Source organism: Colobus angolensis, unplaced genomic scaffold (genome assembly GCF_000951035.1).
Source record: "Colobus angolensis palliatus isolate OR3802 unplaced genomic scaffold, Cang.pa_1.0 Scaffold252, whole genome shotgun sequence".
Lineage (NCBI taxonomy): Eukaryota > Metazoa > Chordata > Mammalia > Primates > Cercopithecidae > Colobus > Colobus angolensis.
The window spans coordinates 2,727,154-2,744,089 of NW_012115733.1; the positions used below are offsets into that span (position 1 = coordinate 2,727,154).

General features: G+C 51.0%; 1 protein-coding gene across 2 annotated transcripts; it reads right to left on the reverse strand.

Annotated features, from left to right (window-relative positions):
• Positions 1 to 302: 302 nt before the first annotated feature.
• On the reverse strand, positions 303 to 15,839 carry WAS (Wiskott-Aldrich syndrome). Of its 2 annotated transcripts, XM_011946715.1 has the most exons (14): positions 15,670 to 15,839; positions 9,028 to 9,123; positions 8,402 to 8,567; positions 7,965 to 8,105; positions 6,443 to 6,529; positions 6,239 to 6,341; positions 6,084 to 6,125; positions 5,937 to 5,990; positions 4,763 to 4,937; positions 3,639 to 3,681; positions 3,282 to 3,435; positions 2,663 to 3,075; positions 2,296 to 2,410; positions 303 to 623 (listed from the first exon to the last, which is right to left on the reverse strand). In XM_011946715.1, exons 3-14 carry the CDS (start codon positions 8,531 to 8,533, stop codon positions 568 to 570), a joined length of 1,515 nt encoding a protein of 504 aa, XP_011802105.1. In that variant the 5' UTR covers positions 8,534 to 8,567; positions 9,028 to 9,123; positions 15,670 to 15,839; the 3' UTR covers positions 303 to 567. The 2 variants fall into 2 exon arrangements, with proteins under 2 accessions (XP_011802105.1, XP_011802104.1); XM_011946714.1 differs by lacking the exons at positions 9,028 to 9,123; positions 15,670 to 15,839 and having other exon boundaries at positions 8,402 to 8,584.
• Positions 15,840 to 16,936: the final 1,097 nt, after the last annotated feature.

Below are 16,936 nucleotides of genomic sequence, written 5' to 3' on the forward strand. Positions count from 1 at the left end.
TTTCTTGTTTCTTGTCTGTCTCTTCCCCTAGAATGTGGATTTCACCCACTAAGGGTAGGAATTTTTGTCTGCATTTTTTTCCACTGCTTGATTCCTAGCCCCTAAAATAGTACCTGGCAGTAAATCTTGAAAGACAGAGGGGCAGAAGGAAACAAAGAAATACAGGCTAAATGACTGAGGGAATGAATGAATGAATGAATATATACATGTAAGGCTAAATAAATAAAATGGGATAAATGAATAAAAGGGACTTTGGAGGAAAGGGACCCCATTCCCACATTTGGAATGTAAACACACTGAGATTTATAGAGAGACAGAAAGACAATTCTTTTATTTTTCTTTAAAAATCCTTGAGTGAAGAGAACTGAGAATTTTTGTATAAAAAGGGCCTTGGGATTGCTAGGGTGATTGTGAGGACCAGGCAGGGATGACAGCATTGGAGGGGCTGGTGGGGAAGAAATGGGGGTTGGGGGCCTGGAAGAGGAGAGTGGAGGATGGGCACAGAGCAGGTGGAGGGGGAGCCATGTCCTGTGGGGAGGAGCATAAGGCAGCAAGTAACTCAGCCACTCAGTCATCCCATTCATCATCTTCATCTTCATCGCCAGCCTGGTCCTCCCCTTCGTCTGGAAGGAAGGAGAAAGATGCCCTGGGAAGTTGGTCGGGGGCTTCATAGGGCCTGGGAGGTGAGGACTGGACCCTGGGAGTCTGAGGTCTCATGCTAGAGGAGGGCGAGTTAGAGTTTCCATTTGGGACAAGAGAGGAATTATAGTTGGGGTCTGAGTTCTAGTTGGAGTTGAAGTTTATGCTGTCAAAAATGTGGTTAGTGGAGATATTGTCAAACAAAGGGTTAATGTTAACCTATTTATCACATAATAGGGTAAATTTACATATTATTAGCAAAGACGTGATAATATATTATTGCTTCCTGTCTGGTTAACGCTAATATTTTTGACACATAATGGGGTTAATGACAATAACATCATCAAAATTAGCCAGGTGTAGTGGCACGCCTGTAGTCCCAGCTACTCGGGAGGCTGAGGCAGGAGAATCGCTTGAACCCAGGAGGCAGAGGTTGCAGTTAGCCAAGATCACGCCACTGCACTCCAGCCTGGGAGACAGAGCAAGACTCCATCTCAAAAGAAAAAAAAAATTCGTTGTCAAAAGATGAAGTTCCTATAGTAGGTTGATATTAATATTTGCATCATATAATGGATTGGTGACAGTACTGCTGACAGATTAAGAGAGTAATAGTAACATTATTATAAAAAGATTAGGTTAACAGCCCGACGTGGTGGCTCATGCCTGTAATCCCAGCACTCTGGGAGGCTGAGGCAGGCAGATCGCTTGAGGCCAGGAGTTGCAGAGCAGCCTGGGCAACATGAGAGTAGTGAGAGCTTGGTAGTGAGAGCCCATCACTACCAAAAAAGCACCAAAAATTAGCTGGGTATGGTGGCACACACCTGTAGTCCCAGCAACTTTGGGAGCTGAGGTGGGAGGATCGCTTGAGCCTGGGAGGTTGAGGCTGCATAGAGCCATGATTGCACCACTGTACTCCAGCCTGGGACACAGAGCGAGACCCTGTCTCAAAAATGTTTTTAAAAAGATTAGATTGTATTATCTCATAATGAGTTAATGTAAATCTGTTGACATGGAATTAAAATTAGTATTATTGTCAACAGTGGTGTTCTTCATAATATTGTCATCACATAATGGGTTGATTTTTTTTTTTCTTTTTTTTTTGAGGAAAAAAAAAGGCTGGAGTGCAGTGGCACAATCATGGATCACTGCTGCCTTGACCTCCCAGGGTCAAGCAGTCCTCCCACCTCAGCCTCCCAAGTAGCTGGGACCACAGGCACACACCACTATGCTCAACTACTTTTTTTTTTAATTTAGTTTTTATGGAAACGAGGTCTCACTATATTGCCCAGGCTGGTCTCGAACTCCTGGGCTCAAGCGATCCTCCTGCCTTGGCCTCCCAAAGTTCCTGGATTACAGACATGAGCCACCATGCCCTGCCAGCTGATGTTAATAGTACTGAACGTGTGGGAATGACATTAATATTGTGGACACACCCTGGCATTAATGTTAATATTATTGTCGAAGTTGGAGTTAATTATGTTATTGTCACATAATGACTTAATGTTAACTTTGTCAAAAAGGAGGCTGACACAAGATTCATGTTAATGCTGTCAACAGATAGGGCTGATGTCACTATTGGTGGTGACTGCTGGGATTGTTCTGAGGCCAGTGCTAGCCCTGGGAGCCAGGTTTGAGGCCCTGGCAGGATCAGCTCACCGGAGGAGTGGATGGCTCTGCTCCTCTTCTGCATCACATGCATCAGGGCCCCCACCAGTCCCTCTGAGCTCTGAGGTGGGGGCTGCAGCGCTGAACTCTCTGGGGCCCCAGGGGTCTGCAGCAGGCAGGGGTCAGCACAGAGGGCTCAGGGCCTGGGAAAGGAGCATTTCTCCCCGCCCCTCCATCAATATTTTCCCTCCCACACACTCCAGTACCCTTCAAGGCTTCCCACCAACCTTTCCACCCTATCACTGAATCCCCAAGGCCTGGCACTCTCCTCAGTCCTGGCCTCAGCCCTCCAGTATCCCGACTTACACAGGTACCCCAGAGTTCCAGACCCCCAATCTTCCATCCTACCTGTCCTCACCTTGTTCAGCTGAATTCCCTGCCGGATTTGATCCAAAAGCGCTCCCCGACCCCCACCAGGGGCCAGGCCCCCTGCAGGCACCAGAGCAGGAGGGAGTAGGGGAGGGGCTGGTCCATTCCCGGAGCTGGGTGGTGGTGGCGGTGGTGGTGGTGGTGGTGGTGGTGGCATGGGTGGCCCACCAGCTCCAGGGGGTGGTGGGGGTGGTGGTCCAGAACGTCCAGTAGCTGGAGGGGGTGGTGGTGGAGGGCCCCCTCGGCCTGGGGGTGGGGGTCCCCGGGGCGTTGGTGGGGGTGGGGCAACCCCCAAAGGTACAGGGGGCAGTGGACCAGAACGACCCTTGTTACCCCCCACAATAGGGGGCCGAGGGGGCTGGTTCCCTCCTCGAGATGGCGGTGGGGGCGGCGGAAGTGGCTCTGTGGAGGGAGTATAACACATAGCTGTAACTCTCATTGATTTCTTCTGAGCCTCAGTTTTGCTCATTTGTAAAATGGGTACCCCCACTGACCAACTCCTGACTGAAGCAGTATAGGTGCTTCCATAAGGACTGAGTGACTCAGTGAATCTCTTAGCTATGAGCTGCTAGGGCTGGAGAAGGGAACGTATGGAAGCAGGGGCTCACCCTGGCGCCTCATCTCCTGCCGCACAGCCTCCAGCCCACCCTGGTCCTCAATGAAGTCGTAGATAAGTTTAGAGGTCTCAGCATCGGTGAGCTGGGCCTCGCTGATTCCTGCCCTGGAGAACAGACTCCGCAGATCTGGGTCGAGGTTGTTCACCTGCCCAGGAGGAAAAAGGCCAGGGGCGGGAGTAGAGGAATAAGGCGAGGAGAGCAGCGACACAGATTGTCGTTGGGTTCATCCCAGCAAGGGATCTGAGAGGGGTGTGGGAAGGGCACGGTCTGGGGATGGAGTCTCAGCAGTGGTCTTTGGAAGGGTGGGTGGAAGTTTAGTGGAGTCCAAGAGACTCTGAAGTTACTCACGTCAAATCCATTCTGGGGGTCCCACCCCACATGGGTGACATGCCTGGGAGAGGTGAAGAGACTCCAGTGAATCCCCACTGCCCTTCCTTCCCTCCTTTCGTAGTGAAGCCCTCTTGCCCTCTCCTGCCCAGAGAGACTCTGAGGGGCCAGAATTAATGAATGAGGCTGAATGAATGAATGAGTATGGGCAGCAGTTACGGAATTAGAAGGGCTTCATAGTTTGTGGTGCTGATCCATCCACCCATCCCTCTTTCCCCATCTATTCACCCATGCATTTGTCCACCTATTCATTCACATTCATCTGTTGGACTACTGATCTGTCCATACATCTGTCTCTGCAACTATCTGCCCATGTATGTCTGTTCACCCATTTGTCCACCAATCTGTCCTCACACACACTTGTCCATCCACCCATCCACCTACCCATGTGCCCACCTTTCCATCTATCCATTCACTCATTTTTCTACCCATGCAACCACACACTTCTGTTCACTTATCCATTGAACTGTCCATTCATCCACATATCTGTCCACCTGTACCATCCCCATCCACCTTGTCTGTGAGCCAATCAGCCTGCATATCAATCTGTCCACACATTCATCCACTCACCCATCCATCTACCCACGTACCTCCCATCAACCCATCCACCCATCAACCTGTCCGTCCAACCACTTACCCATTCATTCTTCAACCCTCCATTTATTTATCCATCCATCCACCCATCCACTCACCCACCTACCCACCAGCCCCCCTCATCCATCATCTGCCTCATCTATCCATTCATTCACTTGCCCACCCACCTGCTCCCCTAACAGCCCACCCAGAGTGGGCCCAGGGTGAGGCAAGTGAGGTGCCTAGGGTGCAAAATTTAAGTGAGTCACTCACTCTCAGAGTCAGGAATTACAGTTACATGCCTCTGAGTGTGAGTGCCTCCTTAAATTTTGTACCCTTGGTGCCTTATTTACCTCTCCCTAGACCCAGCCCTGCACCTACCCATCCATCCACTCATTTACCCACTCAGCCACCCAGCCATCTGCCCTTCCTTCCATCCACTCAGCTGTCCACTTGTTCATTTGCCCCTCTGCCCCCAGGAATCTGTGGGCCCACTGGGGACTGGTTCTCACTTGAATCCACTGGGTGCACCAATATCAGCTTTGCTGATCTTCTTCTTCCCTGAGCGTTTCTTATCAGCTGGGCTAGGTCCAGGTGCTGGGAGCCCACGGTATCGTGAACTCGTGATGTCAGGGTTCTGGATGTCCACTGTCGCCAGCCCCAGGGAGAGCGGACCCACCGGAGGGCCTGTGGGGAAAATAGGGTGGTTGGCCCATTGACCCATTTACCAACCAACCAAAGCACAGGGGCAAGAAACGGAAGCCTTGGGGGAAATCTGTGTGTGTGTGTTGGATGGCCATAGAGGTTGTGGGTGAAGGGTTCAAGTAGGGTTTATGGAGAAGTGGGTGGATCCCGCAAACAATTCATACATTCACTGATTCATTCATTTTTTTCATTCCCTCATGCTTTATCATTCACTGGCTCATTGACTTCACTGGCTCATTGACTAATGAATTTGTTAAAATTTTCATTTACTCGGCCGGGCGCGGTGGCTCAAGCCTGTAATCCCAGCACTTTGGGAGGCCGAGATGGGCGGATCACGAGGTCAGGAGATCGAGACCATCCTGGCTAACACGGTGAAACCCCGTCTCTACTAAAAAAAATACAAAAATCTAGCCGGGCGAGGTGGCGGGCGCCTGTAGTCCCAGCTACTCAGGAGGCTGAGGCAGGAGAATGGCAGGAACCCGGGAGGCGGAGCTTGCAGTGAGCTGAGATCCGGCCACTGCACTCCAGCTTGGGCGATAGAGCGAGACTCCGTCTCAACAAAAAAAAAAAAAAAAAAAAAAATTTTCATTTACTCTTGTATTCATTCAATCATGCTTTCTTCACTGACTGAAATTTGTCATTTAGTCGTTTATTCACTGTTCATTCATTCACTCATTCACTAATTTACTCAGTCATCCATCTACCTTTTCATTCATTTATCCACATACCCATTCACCTATGCATCTATCTACTTAGACTTTTATCCTCCCATCAGTTCATCCCTCCACTCAGCCATCTACCACCAATCCATCCACCCATCCATCGATCCACACATCCATGCACCCACTCGTCCATCCACATACCCATCCATCTACCCATCCATTCACCCACTTACGCACCCATCCAACTGCTCATTCCTCCATCCACTCTTCCACCTACCCACCCATCCATCCAGAGACACAGGGAAGAATCAGCACGCACCTCCTTGGTCTCCACCTGGGTGCGGGGGCAGGGGTGGAAGCCCTCCTCTTCTCTCTGGAAAGATAGAATGTGTAGAGAGCTATCACAACCCTGCCACAGGTTCCTGGGCTAGCCCCTTATTACTGCTACTTGCACTAGAGTTCTCACCTTCATTGGCTGGTGGTGGTGGTGGGGGTAGCTGGCGTCTGTCTGTGGATAGACAGATGGATTGGGAGCCAGGACCATGAGAGGGAACTTTTCTAGTTCCCCACGCTTGCACTCACCTCTGCCCAACTTCCTTTCCTCCCCTGTGGCCTCCTCACCTCCACTTTGCCTCTGATTCCTTTTTTGTATCTTCTCCTGCACCAGGGCCCGGAAGGCCTGGGCCTCGCCCTCGTCTGCAAAGTTCAGCCCCGCTTGGCAGTCCTGCACATATCTTGGGGTCATCCACCTCCCAGGTCCCCCCACAGCTTTCCCATCTCCTCTCCACACCCCAAGTGAGGCCCGAGGGCTGGTTGGTCACTTACATCTCCAGCGAAGGTGTGGAAGAAGGGGGTGGGGGTGGAGTAGACAAGCTGTGAGTACAGCTCCTGTTCCCAGAGCAGCCGACCAGCCTGGAGAGGTGTAGGGTGGGAGGCACAGTGGCAGTGAGGCACACCGGGGGTGGCAGGCCTTTGTTAGCTGGGCAGGGAGCAGGGTGTCTGGATTTGGGGGCCTCATAGTCTGGTTTGGAGATTTCCAGCTCAACACCAGAGAGCTGGGATCTAAGGGTGTGGATGTGGAGTATAGTCTGGGAGCCATACACTTTTGTGAGAGGTTTGGATTTGGGGTTCGGGGCCCTAGATGTGGGACTTGGGAGCTTGAATTTCATAATTTAGGACTCTAGTCTTAGGAAGTTGAGGCTCATTCATAGATTCAATCCATGCCCTCCCCCGCCACCCCAGCCCCAATTCATGACAGGTAGGATTCTAGTATTTGGGAGTTGGAGGTGAGATTTGAAGTTCAGACACATAGACTTGGGAGTTTTGCGGAGGGTCCAGCTAAAGTAAGTGCAATTTGGGGTTTGTGGAGAAGAGTTATGGCTTAGGAGTTTGGTGAATATTTGACAGCGTTGGGATCTGGAAGTTATGCTGGGTCCATCTTTATGGGTTTAGAAGGATGAATTTGGGGCTTAAACCTAGAAAGTTCAGGTCAGGGAATTGTGGAAAAGACTTTTTGCTTAAGAACTACCTTGGATGGCCGGGCGCGGTGGCTCAAGCCTGTAATCCCAGCACTTTGGGAGGCTGAGACGGGCGGATCACGAGGTCAGGAGATCGAGACCATCCTGGCTAACACGGTTAAACCCCGTCTCTACTAAAAAAATACAAAAAACTAGCCGGGCGAGGTGGCGGGCGCCTGTAGTCCCAGCTACTCGGGAGGCTGAGGCAGGAGAATGGCGTGAACCAGGGAGGCGGAGCTTGCAGTGAGCTGAGGTCCGGCCACTGCACTCCAGCCCGGGCGACAGAGCGAGACTCCGTCTCAAAAAAAAAAGAACTACCTTGGTATTTGAGTGTTCAGGAATTTTAATATGGGAATTCTGGGGTCTGTGCTGTGGATTTAAAAGGACAGATTTGGAGTTCAAGGATCAATGGAATATTCAACTTTGGGGTTTGTTGAACAGATTTATGACTTAGGAGCTTGGCAAACATCTGGGGTTCAGGAGTTTTGATGAGAGATTCCTGGGATGCAAAATGTTGAGTTTAGAATAGATTTGAGGTTCAGGTACAAATACAGTGCTCATTTATTGGAATTTGTGGAAAAGATTAGGCTTAGGCAGCAGACTAATACTGGGGGCTTTAGAGATCTTGATACGGAGACTGGGGCCAGTCATTGCAGACTTAGAAAGGCAAGCCAGAGTTTGCCATCTGGATGAGTCTTTGGTTCTGGGGCTCAGGGATTCACTGATCAGGTCTGAGGTCTTGGGACTCTGGACACATATGGACACAGATCTGGGTTTGTGGGTTGAGAACTGGCTTGCAAGTCCAGTCGGGGGCGGGGGGTGGGGGTCACCTGAAGGCCGTAAAGGCGAATGAAGTAGGACTTCTGGGGGTTATCCTTCACGAAGCACACAGCCCCACAATGCTCCTTGGTCCAGTGCTCAGCTCCAGGGGGCAGCGCCAGGTACAGCTGAACAACTGCAGTGGCCAGCGTCTGGGAGGGGAAAGCAGGGGTCAGTGGAGTCTGGTCAGGGGTAGCCACAAGGTCTTGGAGCCAGACCTGGTCCTTCCTGCCTCATGACAGTCATGGGCCCGAAGGAAGAGCTGCAGCCAGAGGGAAGGCAAGTGGACATTGAGATCTTCCTGGGGAGGGTGGATGATAACAGGAGAGTCTAGGAGAGAAGATGATGGAGAGGGAAAGGAGGAGCAGGAGGAGGGGAAGAGAGAGAAGGAGGAGAGGAAGAGGAAGAAATGGTGGGGACGGGCGGGGGCAGGAGATCCCCAGCTCACCAAGCATTTTCGTCCAAGCATCTCGAAGAGTCGCTGGTTCTCGTGGTCCTGGAGGAGGGTGGAGGGTATGTTCTGTTGAACCACTGGTGCTCCTCGGCCCCCAGGCCTTCCTCCCATTGGGCCCCCACTCATGGTGCTTTCTGCCCTCGTCTTCTCTGGCGAGGCTCTGGGTGCAGGGTAAGAAGAGGAACTTCCGCAGTGAGCAGCAAGGGAACAGGAAGTGCAAAAAACCACAAGGGACAAGGGAAACAAGTCCTCCAGGGGCCCCTTGGTGGGCCTGGCCTCCTCCTCGTTAGGCCGAGCTTGGGCCCTCTACCATCAGATTGGAACCCTCCTCCACTTGACTGCTTAGACCCATCTTTTGGATCAGCTTGGGTCCTCCTCCTCCTTTCTTACTCTCTGAGGCCCATCTCCTTCTGACTGGCTCAGTCTCTGGCTGGCAGTGAGAGCTTAGCCATTGGCAGCACATCTGTGTGCAGGGCACCCTGTGGCAAGGAGTAGCCATGGGCCTGGGTGGCCTCATTCCTAAAGCACCCAGGCAGCCTGAGGCTGAAGCCCGAGGCCCCTAGTCCTGAAGGGTTACTACACTAAAACTTTTCCTTTTCGCTGGGGACAGTAGCTCACACCTGTAATCCCAGCACTTTGGGAGGCCAAGGCGAGCAGATCACTTGAGGTCAGGAGTTTGAGACCAGTCTGGGCAACATGGCAAAACCCCATTTCCACTAAAAAACACAAAAATTAGCCAGGCATGGCGGCATGCACCTGTAGTCCTAGCTGCTCAGGAGGCTGAGGTAGGAGAATCGCTTGAACCTGGGAGGTGAAGGTTGCAGTGAGCTGAGATTGCACCACTGCACTCCAGCCTGGATGATGACAGAGCAAGACTCTTGTCTCAAAAACAGCAACAACAACAGCAACAACAAAAACCCTTTTCCTTTTATTACAGAGTGAGCCCCTGTGATCCACGCCTATCCTGAGTGCTTAGACACTGCCAATGACGCATATGCCTCTGGTTCACTTCCCCATCCCTTACCCTTGCCTCCCTGCAGCTCCCAAATTACTTTCTGCTCATCATCTTTTTTTTTTTTTTTTTTTTTTTTTGAGATGGAGTCTCACTCTGTCGCCAGGCTAGAGTGCGGTGATGCGATCTCAGCTCACTGCAACCTCCACCTCCCAGGTTCAAGTGATTCTCCTGCCTCAGCCTCCTGAGTAGCTGGGACTACAGGCACGAGCCACCACGCCCAGCTAACTTTTTTGTAGTTTTAGTAGAGACAGGGTTTCACCATGTTGGCCAGGATGGTCTCGATTTCTTGACCTCATGATCTGCCCTCCTTGGCCTCCCAAAGTGCTGGGATTACAGGCATGAGCCACCATGCCCAGCGCATCCCTTTTTTAAAGAAAGGAACTTTATATAATATATGAATGCCTGAACAACATCTTGTTTAGTTTTCATTGCACTTGAAGTTTGTAAAAGCACATAATCTTCAAAGGCTTCCTTTCTTCCCACTGGACATCCTAGTTTTATCTTAACATTCACATAGCACTTAACGTGTGTGCCAGGCACTGTTCTGATCCCTTTGCCCGGAGTGCGAGCCAGGCAGGCCGGGTGTGAGTGCACGTTCTCGTCCCTCCATGCCTTCGCTCTCAGCTGTTGCTCTGATTCCTGCTTGCCTGTAGCGGTAGCTGTTCATTTATTTCCACTGCCATACAGCATTCAGTGGTGTGCATGTGCAGCCTGGGTGTCCACATTCTCCTGTAACAGGCCTTTGGGCTGTTTCTGGTTCTTGCTATTGGGAGCAACACTGCAGTGTTCGCTCCCGCACACATCTCCTGTGCAAGAGTCTACATTGGCACACAGACTCTCAGAGGGAAATCTGAGGGTGTAGGGTTTGTATGTCTCTAACTTCTTCAGGTGATGCCAGACTATTTCCACAAGTGAATGCTAGCTCAGTCCCTGGGCCTCCCCAGGCCTCAGTTTCCCCATGTATTAGGTAGGCCATTTGGGGACTTGAAGCTCTCAGATACAGGAACAGCAGTGTGGGGGAGCTGAGCAGGTCTGGGGCGTGACTGACATTCCCAGGTACCTGAAGGAGGAACGACACATCTCCAGGTGGGACCTGCAGTCCTACCTGGAAACTTCCATGGCTCCCCACACGTGCAGGTTCAAAGCCTCTCACCTGAACCTAGGTTCAGAGTTCCTTCTGCAGTGGCAGTTCCAACTTCCCTCCCGTAGCCCCACTCACAGCTAAGCGTCGGTCCTGGAGCACCTCCAACCTGCCGATCAGGGCAAGCCCCGACGTGGCCTTCAAGGCCATTGCATGTGCTCATTGTGACACTGCTTGCTGAGCAGTCACTATGTGCCAGGTGTATCTCTTGCATCTGGACAGATGACACTAAATGGGTATTGAAGAATTGAATGAGGGATCAATAATGATGTCCAATTTGATTCAGTGGCTCCAGAGGTTTTTCTAAGTGCCTTCCATTTATTAACTCATTTCACAGTCACAGATGACCCCACAAAGTAAGCACTACTGGCCGAACACGGTGGCTCACACCTGTAATCCCAGCACTTTGGGAGGCCAAGGTGGGCAGATCACGAGGTCAGGAGTTCCAGACCAGCCTGATCAACATAGTGAAACCCTGTCTCTACTAAAAATACAAAAATTACCCTGGTGTGGTGGTGCACACCTGTAATCCCAGCTACTCAGGAGGCTGAGGCAGGAGAATCACTTGAACCCGGGAGGCGGAGGTTGCAGTGAGCTGAGATCGTGCCATTGCACTTCAGCCTGGGTGACAAGAGCAAGACTCTGTCTCAAAGAAAAAGAAAAAAAGAAGGGGAAAAAAAAGTAAGCACTACTGTTATCCCCATTGTACTGACTGGGAAGCTGAGGCCCAGAGGAGCTTGGGTGCCTTGCCCGAGGTCACACAGCTTGTGAGTGGTGGAGCTGAGGAAAATTATGAGAGAAATTGTTGTTCCCAGGCTGTGAGGTGCCACATGGAGGCTAAGATAAAATTCTTCTGCTCCTCTGTGTCTTTTGTTCTTCACCTTTCTACCTCTTTCTCTGCCTCCAGAACTGTCCCCTTGAATAGGGGACTCTAAGCCTCTGATATATTTTCTGGTTGTTGTTTTTATTGTGAAAGCAAGCTTATTAAGAAAGTAAAGGAATAAAGAATGGCTACTCCATAGGCAGAGCAGCAGCTTGGGCTGCTGGACTAAGGATACTTATGGTTATTTCTTGATTATATGCTAAACAAGGGGTGGATTATTCATGAGTTTTCCAGGAAATGGGTGGGCAATTCCTGGACCTGAGGGTTCCTCCCCTTTTTAGACCATATAGGGTAACTTCTTGCCGTTGCCATGGCACTGTCATGGCGCTGGTGGGAGTGTCTCTTAGCATGCTAGTGCATCATAATTAGTGTATAATGAGCAGTTAGGAAGACCAGAGGTCACTTTCATTGCTATCTTGGTTTTGGTGGCTTTTAGCCAGCTTCTTTACTGCAACCTGTTTTATCAGCAAGGTCTTTGTGACCTGTATCTTGTGCTGACCTCCTATCTCATCCTGTGACTTAGAATGCCTAACCTCCTGGGAATGCAGCCCCGTAGGTCTCAGCCTTATTTTACCCAGCCCCTATTCAAGATGGAGTCACTCTGGTTCATACGCCTCTGATATATTTGCCCTTCCCTTTTACAAGGAAACCCTTAATCCTGATGGTTTAGAGGGAGGAAGATTCATCTTCTGTAACTTCTTCAGGTGGAATAGGGGTGATGATATTCTTGCCTATTAGGGTCTCTTGTATTCAGGGTAGAAGGATGCTCAGCAAGCATTGGTATGTCGAGGGCCACTCATAACTGAGTTCCAACAAAAGGCAATGTCCATCCCTCTTGTTTCTTCTGAGCAGCCGTCACAGATCACTGATTGGTTCACAGGAATAAGCAGGGTCAGTTCAAAGTCGGCCAATCAGTGCTGCAGTCTATTTCCTTTGGGTCGAGGGCCTCCTCAGTATCATCCCTTTGTGGTTCGCCAGGAAGATGTTACCAGAAAGGGGTCCTGATCCAGACCTAAGAGAGGGTTTTTGGATCTCACACAAGGAAGAATTTGGGGCAACTCCATAGAATAAAGTGAAAGCAAATGTATTAAGAAAGTAAAGGAATGAAAAATGGCTACTCCGTAGGCAGAGCAGCTGCTGGTTATTTTATTTAACTATTTATTTATTTATTTTTGAGACAAAGTCTCACTCTGCTGCCTAGGCTGAAGTGCAGTGGTGCAATCATGGCTCAATGCAGCCTCGAGCTCCTGGGCTCAAGGGATCCTCCTGCCTCAGCCTCTCAAGTAGCTGGGACTACAGGTGTGCACCACCATGCCTCGCCGATTTTCATATTTTTTGTAGAGATGAGGTCTCACTATGTTGCCCAACCTGGTCTGGATCTCCTGGGCTCAAGCAATCTGCCCTTCTCCACCTCCCAAAGTGCTGGGATTACAGGTGTGAGCCACCACAGCCTTGCTAGTTGTGCTGGTTGTTTTATAAATTAACATTTAAAGGTGGATATTTCATTACCAAGGTATGAGAATGAATTTTTTTTTAAGTCGTATATTTCCTGTTCTTATTTCTAAGTAGCAGACAAGTGTAAAATGTATATTTTTCTCTTAAAAACAAAAAACAAAAAAACACAAAAACCTGAAGCAGGCCAGGCGTGGTAGCTCACCCCTGTAATCCAGCACTTTGGGAGGCCAAGGCAGGTGGATTGCTTGAGCCCAGGAGTTTGAGACCAGCCTGGGCAACATTGCAAAACCCCATCTCTACAAATAATTTTTTAGAAATTAGCTGGGCGTGGTGGCATATGCCTGTAGTTGGGGAGGCTGAGGCAGGATGATTGCTTGAGCCTAGGAGATCAAGGCTGCAGTGAGCCATGATTGCCTCAGTGTACTCTAGCCTGGGCAACAGAACCAGACCGTGGCTCTTGAAAACAAAAGAAAGAGAGAGAGAGAGAGAGAGAGAGAGAGAGAAAGAAACTTAAAGCAGATTTTTATTATTTTAGTCCCTAATAGAATGAGTTTTCCTATTACAGACTATAGTGATTTACTAATCATTTTAATATCACTTTTCATATTATTCATATTTTTTGATTACTCCATTGATTGATATCAATAATTTGGAGCTGGTTTATTACTTTTATATGTATCCACAAACTCTTTTTTTAAAAAATTTAAATTTTTTTCACTCCGTTCTTCTAGTCTGATGTTCTCATCAACTCCTGCTGTTCTGCACTGGATGCCAGTACTTGGTGAGGTGATGACCTCAAAGATAATTTGCTCTCCTGGGCCTTCAAATAGACTTAAAAACAAAAACAGGAACTTTAATCCAGCTTTTCTGGTTGCTCTCAGCAGGAGAGTTGGTCTATTGCAAACCAGTTCACACAGCTGGAAGCAGAAGTGTTAATTTACTTCACAGTAATACAGCAAACACCAGGAATCCCCCAAAACCAGGATGGACCCCATCACCTTCCCCTCCAACCCCCAGGGGCACCAGATGAATCATCTCCTGTTTATATCTTGTTCTTATTTTGCTTCTTGTTGGGAAGATATTGACTACAAGATTCTGATCACCACACCCCAAGCCCAGAGTAGGTAATAAGACATGGGGGTGTCTTCCACACCTGGGCCACCACTGACTGAATCCATGCAGGAGACTTAGGCATGGGGAGCGTCCAACTGCTGTCCTCTAAAATGAAACTGAGGCCAAGATGGCAAAATTTACGTTGCTACATCTTCCTCCTCCCCTCACCGTACTATCCTCATGGTCCTTCCTACCCCTGACTGAGGAGTGCTTCCTGGGACAGGCCTGACCTAAGGAAGTGTCATTTCCCAACCCTCAGATCCAATGCTCCCTTTTAATAAGAAACATTTTGGGAGGCCTCCTTTTACCATCCTGAAATGACATTCACATTCATGTACATTACAAGTCTTGCTGGTGTGGGGCTGCCCCCCAGCACCAGAACTCTGCCCATTCAATGCCAAAGCACCCTCAAGGAGGAATTCCCAAAACACACCCCGAGGGCAGGCAGGAACAGGACCCTTGTCTGTCTGGTTCAGTGCGGTATCCCCACCACCCAGCACAAGACCCTGCATGCGGTAAGTAAGTAATTGCAAAGTCTGGATAGCTATGCTGTGATTTACTGCCCTCTTCCAATAAGGCTTCCCTGTCCTTTGTTCACTGCCCCTGCCTGGAGAACCAGGGAAGAAAAACAACTCAGGGTGCACAGGGGTCAGCTCCCTCGCACAGAGAGTTCTACACAGTTCACTGGTGCTGTGGGCAAATGGATGCTTCAGGGGCCCTCGGTCCTGCCGGGGGCGGAATGAGGACAGGGTGAACACAGAAAGCAGAGACATCTGTAGAGTCAATGACGCAGTGGTCAGAACACAGAGTCCAGAGTGCACAGCCTGACCCTGGCCCTGGCCCTGGCCCTTCTCAGCTGTGTGCCTTCTGGTAACCTCTACAGGGCCTGAGGTCTCTCATCCAGAACGCAATGATGATAATAGTAGTTAAGGTTGTTGTGAAGACGCAGTGAGATGATTCGTGTAAAGTGATCAGGAGAGCTTGGCACGTGTTATAATTATTCATTACTGTTGCTGTTTTTATGAAATAGATGAGTAACTTGGATCAATGAACTATCATCCCTGATGCCTAGATTCCCCCCTCCCTCAAGCGCCTCCTCACCTTCCTTCCTCAGATTTCCAGGTTCCACCACCATTGGTGGATGGTCAGGAAGCCAGTACGCGCGACCTCCCTTTTCTTTCCCGTGCTGCAAAGCCCATCTCAGAGCTCCCTTCTGTGGGGCTCAGCCAGACCCCCCAGGGCTGGGACAGGTTCCTGGGCCCCTCCCTACTCCCCACACCTGCACAGGAAAACCCTGACCCAGCCAGGCCCCACCAGGACCAGCCAGGGAACCAGTCCCTACCTTGCCCTTACCCTCAGCCACCATCAACTCCCCCTGGGCGGGCGCGCCCTACCTCCCTGCACCTCCGTCTGTGTGAGCCCAGGAGTGCCCACTCCCCAATGTGTGTGCCTCTGTGGGTGTCCAAAGCCTTGTCTGTGTGACCCTAGGGGTGTCCACAGCCCTGTGTGTGGCCCCGGCAGCGTGCACTCCCCAGCGTGTGCGACCCTCGGAGCCCGCAGCCTGGAATGGCCAGCCACGCGCGGGGCAGGGACGCGCGCACGGAAGCGTCCACCCGGGGCCGCACCACTGGGAGGGGCAGCCAACCTGGGCGCACCGTTTTGCACTGGGGGAGGAAGGAGCCCCCTTCCCCGCGCGGGGCCGGGTCTGCCAGTGCTGGTCCCGTCCTTCCGGCTCCCCCCGCTCCGGGCGGCCCTTGGCCACTCTCCCGCCCACCGCGTTGCCCCCTACTCCTTTGGCTTAACTCTTGACCCGGCCCTCCGCACCAGAGCTGGCAATTGACTCAGGGCCGCGGGGTGGGGGTGGGGGGTGCCGGTGGGCTCTGATTGGTCGATGACCGAAGTCTGGTCGTTGCGCTCCTCGGTGGCGACCCGGGCCCGCCTCCTACCCTGCGCGCTGGGTTCCCATTGGTCGTCACTCTGGGGCATGCGCAGTGGGTGCCAGTCCGGAGCCCGGGCTCCAGGAAAGCCGTGCTTTTGCGCTTCCGGATGCTGGTTCCCACACCGCTGCGTCGTGTGAGGTTGTTCGCCCGGGGAGGGGCAGGACAGGATTCGCGCTGGCGGAGGTTAGTGAGGTCACATACTGGGCCGTGGCGCCTGGTGCGCTGGGCGCTTCCACCGCAACCTTCGTAGCAAACCCAGCGGGGTTCTCTCCCTGGGCACCAAGGTTCCTGCGTTCATTTACTGTCCAGTTTCTCGTTCCGGAAAGTGTGGCTTTGAGTTTGATCTGCAGGAGTAGGACGGGCACAGGGGGTGTCTGGTCCTTCTCGCACCATAAATCGCAGAGCGAGCCCCCTGTGGTCTCTGGATACAGTGTACCAAAGTTAGATTAATTGTACTCCCAAGCCGGTCCAACGTTGGCAGCAGTGAAAAAGCCCTGAGCGCCAGGGCCTTTGGCGAATCGTGTGTAAGGGAATAAACACTTTCCCCAGTTTTCCAGGCGCAAACTGATGGTTTTGGAGCATTAAGGTCTGGTCGGCTGGGGCAGGATGGCTGCGTTGACACGTCTTATTTAATCCACATCATAGGTGAGGTAGCCACTTGCCTCTTTACAGAGCCACTTTACCTCTGTACATTCTACATTTTATAGAATGTAAAGTTGGAATAGAAATATATATTACAAGCATTATAAAAGTATATAACAAGGCTGGGCGCGGAGGCTGACGCCTGTAATCCCAGCACTTTGGGAGGCCGAGGTGGGCAGATCACTTGAAGCCAGGAGTTCGAGACCAGCCTGGCCAACATGGTGAAACACCGTCTCTACTAAAAATATGAAAATTAGCTGGGCATGGTGGTGCACGCCTGTAGTCCCAGCTACTCGGGAGGCTGAGGCAGGAGAATCACTTCAACGCGGGTTGTGAAGGT